This window comes from Panthera uncia (assembly GCF_023721935.1).
Source record: "Panthera uncia isolate 11264 chromosome A3 unlocalized genomic scaffold, Puncia_PCG_1.0 HiC_scaffold_12, whole genome shotgun sequence".
Lineage (NCBI taxonomy): Eukaryota > Metazoa > Chordata > Mammalia > Carnivora > Felidae > Panthera > Panthera uncia.
This window is the reverse complement of record NW_026057579.1, coordinates 22501593-22506593: the sequence shown is the minus strand read 5'-3', so window position 1 is coordinate 22506593 and position 5001 is coordinate 22501593. Positions and strand designations below refer to the sequence as shown.

At 41.1% G+C, this 5001-nt stretch overlaps 1 protein-coding gene across 1 annotated transcript; it reads left to right on the top strand.

Moving 5' to 3' along the window:
• Window positions 1-852: 852 nt before the first annotated feature.
• LOC125937641 (SWI/SNF-related matrix-associated actin-dependent regulator of chromatin subfamily E member 1-like) lies at window positions 853-2254 on the top strand. The gene has a single exon (XM_049652478.1). The coding sequence runs from the start codon at window positions 943-945 to the stop codon at window positions 2176-2178; it is 1236 nt and encodes a 411-aa protein (XP_049508435.1). The 5' UTR covers window positions 853-942; the 3' UTR covers window positions 2179-2254.
• The last annotated feature ends 2747 nt before the right edge of the window (window positions 2255-5001 follow it).

Genomic DNA, 5001 nt, shown 5'->3' with positions numbered 1-5001 from the left:
TGTCTCAGGCGCTATCCTAAAAGTTCTAAGTTCATATCAGTGAATAAAATAGATTCAAACACTTGACCTTGTGAGCTTTATGTTCTAAGGCTGGGAGAGAACTATAAACATAAATAAACATAAGTAAAAAATATAGTATGTTCAAAAGTGATCCTGATCCATACTGTAGAAAAAAAAAAACAACAAAAAAACAGATCAGGTTAAGGGAGAACAGGAATGCCAGGAATGAGGATACAATTCAAATGGAAGTTTCCAGGAAGATCCCATTCCCATCAGAAGGTGACATTTGGGCAAAGGCATGAAGGTGTCCAGGGAGAAGGCTGTTCAGCTATCTCAGGAAAGTTTAATTAACTGTCTTTTAGGATGTAAGTTTCCAAAATTAATTTACTCAGTTGTTAAAATAACTGTTAAAAAAAATGTGGAATGTTTTGAAACAAAACACTTTTTAAAAGTCATGGCAAGGGTGCCTGGGTGGCTCAGTTGATTAAGCGTGCAACATTGGTTCACATCATGATCTTGGGGTCCATGAGTTTGAGCCCTGTGTCGGGCTCTGTGCTGACAGCTCAGAGCTTGGAGCCTGTTTTGGATTCTGTGTCTCCCTGTCTCTCTTCCCCTCCACAACTCACACTCTGTCTCTCAAACAATAAGTAAACATTAAAAAAAAAGTCATAGTAAAGACTTACTAAAACCCGTCTTAAACCCCAGTCCTTTTCTTTGGGCAAATTAATGCATTTTCTCATCTGTATAAAGGTATTTTAATAATACCTGCCATTTTGGTATATGATGCATGAAAATACTCTCCTCACAAGGCTAGGCACACAAGTGCATATTAATTAAAAGTGAGATTGGACAAAAGGAAAACGAGGCCGGAGCTACGGGCGCTTTTTCTGCCCGCGGTGTCTCAGATTCATTCTTAAGGAACTGAGAACTTAACCTTCCAAAATGTCAAAAAGACCATCTTATGCCCCACCTCCCACCCCAGCTCCTGCAACACAAATGCCCAGCACACCAGGGTTTGTGGGATACAATCCATACAGTCATCTCGCCTACAACAACTACAGGCTGGGAGGGAACCCAGGCACCATCAGCCGGGTCACGGCCTCTTCTGGTATTACGATTCCAAAACCCCCAAAGCCACCAGATAAGCCGCTGATGCCCTACATGAGGTACAGCAGAAAGGTCTGGGACCAAGTAAAAGCTTCCAACCCCGACCTAAAGTTGTGGGAGATTGGCAAGATTATTGGTGGCATGTGGCGAGATCTCACTGATGAAGAAAAACAAAAATATTTAAACGAATACGAAGCAGAAAAGATAGAGTACAATGAATCTATGAAGGCCTATCATAATTCCCCCGCATACCTTGCTTATATAAATGCAAAAAGTCGTGCAGAAGCTGCTTTAGAGGAAGAAAGTCGACAGAGACAGTCTCCCATGGAGAAAGGAGAACCTTACATGAGCATTCAGCCTGCTGAAGATCCAGATGATTATGATGATGGCTTTTCAATGAAGCATACAGCCACCGCCCGTTTCCAGAGAAACCACCGCCTCATCAGTGAAATCCCTAGTGAGAGTGTGGTGCCAGACGTTCGGTCAGTTGTCACAACAGCTAGAATGCAGGCCCTCAAACGACAGGTCCAGTCCTTAATGGTTCATCAGCAAAAACTAGAAGCTGAACTTCTTCAAATAGAGGAGAGACACCAGGAAAAGAAGAGGAAATTCCTGGAAAGCACAGATTCATTTAACAATGAACTTACAAGGTTGTGCGGTTTGAAAGTGGAAGTGGATATGGAAAAAATTGCCGCTGAAATTGCACAGGCAGAGGAACAGGCTCGCAAAAGGCAGGAGGAAAGAGAAAAAGAGGCAGTGAAGCAAGCTGAACGCAGTCAGAGCAGCATGGTTCCTGAGGAAGAGCAAGCTGCCAGTAAGACCGAGGACAAGAAGGATGACGAGAGTGTCCCAATGGAGACAGAGGAGACACACCTTGAAGAAGCGACGGAGAGCCAACAGAATGGTGAAGAAGGCACATCTACTCCTGAGGACAAGGAGAGCGGGCAAGAGGGGGTGGACAGTATGGCTGAGGAAGGGACCAGTGATAGTAACACTGGCTCAGAGAGCAACAGTGCAACCGTGGAGGAACCACCAGCAGACCCCACAGCGGAAGACGAGAAGAAAGAATAAATGTTGCCTTGTTTTATGTGTTCTAAATACTTTTTTAAATGAAAAAAAGATGTTTTTTGAGTTTAAAAAAAAAAAAGTGAGATTCACATAACAAATAATTACCATGAATCCAAACCATTCTATTTTGTACATGGCAAGGTGACCTTTCTTGTTTTTAGTAGAAAATTTTCAAACACCTTCAAAGTTCCTAACATGACCATTACATAACTTAGGATCCATTATCTTGTCATGTTTTAAATGTTGTGTTCAGAAATTTATCATTAATTACTTAAATTTATTTTATTTCTAATGTTGTTCCAATTCAGATACAGCATTGTCCGCTATGAAGACATCCATTCATTACTTCATTTATTCAATCAGCTTTTATGCACTCTACCAATATTACTTGAATGACTTATACTTCAACTGATCCATTAGTGGTACCTAGTAATCATCCTGTAGTCTTCTAATCTATTCAACCTTCCATTCTTCCGGAAATAATTGTCCATTCTTCTAACATGGAAGATTATTCTCCAAGTTTGGCTGCTCCAGTGGACAGAGACTTTTATGACCTGGCCTTGGATGTCCATGGCATCATTTCTGCCATATCCTATCTATCAGTCAGCCACAAGCTGTCCCAGATTCAAAAGAAGGGCAATTATAGCCCTTTATTGATAGTCAGAGTATCAGAGAATTTGCAGGGTATGTTTTAAAATTTCCAGTCTGACTTCTGGCTATAAATTATTTATAATCCTCTAACATACAAAATGCACTCACCCCCTGAGAACTGGAGAACCCTCAGCACAGCATGACTCCATTCAAACCTGTGCACTAAGACAGGACCAAACTCTAGCATGGCTTCTAGCCGCATAAGGCTGTGTCCTTAGGATGACCCCAGCATTCCATTAAAAAGCTGACCTGAGAAAGCTTAAGGGTGCCAGGAGAATCTACTGTTTGTCCTAGCAAACACCTAAAGATAGGTCCCAGCCTCTTATGAAGAGTTTACAATTGTGATTCCTTTCTCTCTTCCTTTGAGATATATATGTATCTCCTATAACTCAGGAGTGTCTTTCTCAAGGACCTAAAAGCTGCTTTGTTGAAATGTAATCATCAGGAAGATAGGGCCTCAGTCTCCCAGTCTCTGTGGAATAGAATCCTAACTTCAATTATTGCCATCTTAGCAGACACAGCTGACCTAACCTCATTTACACTGACCAACTTTGTAAGTTTTTACTTGAGCCCTGCCGCTCTCCTTCCCTGCTCCCTCACTTATCCTTTTAAAACACCCAAACTCCTCTGCTCACATGGAAATGGAGGTCACTCACCTCTCTTCCCAAGTGTCAGGAGTGACTGAACAGAATCTGTTTTCACCACTTTAATTAATATATGGCTTTGTTTATCTTTGATGCTCTTCCTCCAAGATCCCATATTCTCATCCCATTAGAAATTCCAGGATATTGTTGTTTAATTCAGGTCTAGATGCAAGAGGCATTTTGGATATGGCACCTTTAGTACTATAGTTCTCAGTGTGAAGAACTATAAACTAAAAAGAAAGAATGATCCTATGCATTCATATCCAAGATACAATGGCAGGTCAGCCCTAGATAATTGCTGTAGGCAATTGACAGTAGTCCATGTTCAATGCAATTCTGAAATTGAGCAGGGCACATGTTGCCCAGTTCCTTGATAAAAGTGCCATCCTACTTCCAGGAAGTTACTTGCTCTGGCTTTTAGTTCTACATCTCGGATTCTTGGCTTCATCCTCTGGGTCAACATTTCTTTTTTTCACAAAAAATAGCCTATGTTTACAACCAAGCAGATTTCTCTGCCTGCTTCCTGCCTGTGAAGAGTTGGGAGGGGTGGTGTCCAAAGTGTTCCTTTTCATCTTATACTGTCCTTGCCCCTTTTGGTCCAAACTAATAAAAAATATCCTTGAAAACTTTGTGGATTTTTTATGTATCAATTTCTAATCCACTTTATCAAACAGAACTCATATCCACCACTGTCTTACAGATAAGTCCTTTTCTTACCTTGGGTTGTTGCAGTATAATGACCTTAAGGTTCTTCAGGAATTTATTATTAAGAAAGGCTAAGCCAGAGATGTCCTAAAGATCCTCAGAAGGCCATTTATGCAACTGAAAGAGTTTATAAAGCATCTTGTTAAATTTTCCTGGGGTTTTACAGTTATACATCTGCTCCATCTTTATCCTAAGACATATTTCTGATAGACCCTCAGTTTTATTTTTCCCCAAGGTCCTTTCTTACTTTGAAAATAAACCAAAAACTTTTGGACTCTGGAGACACCTGTTTCTGTTCTAGCATATAAGAAGCTGGGAAATCACCACTCCATTCTAACAGCTAGTAAAAACTTGAACAAATTGAAAAGCTACTATGTCTGATACCATGATGGATACGAATCATTATACATTTGTCTAAATCCATAAAACGTATGACACTAGGAGTGAACCCTCATGTAAACCATGGACTCCAGGTGATATTGGCATGTCAACACAGGTTCATCAATTGTAACAAAATACCACTGTAGTGGTAGATGCTGATAATGGGGGAAGATATGCATGTGAAGGGGCATGAGGTATACGGGAAATACCTATAACTTCCACTCAATTTTGCTGTGATCTTAAAACTGCTTTAAAAATAAAGTATATTAGGGGCACCTAGGTGGTTCAGTAGGTTAAACTCCCCACTTCAGCTCAGGTCATGATCTCGTGGTTCACAAGTTTAAGCCCTGCATTGGGGTTTGTGCTGACAGCTCAGAGCCTGGAGCCTGCTTCGAATTCTGTGTCTACCTCTCTCTCTGCCCCTCTCCCTCCCTTCCTCCCCACC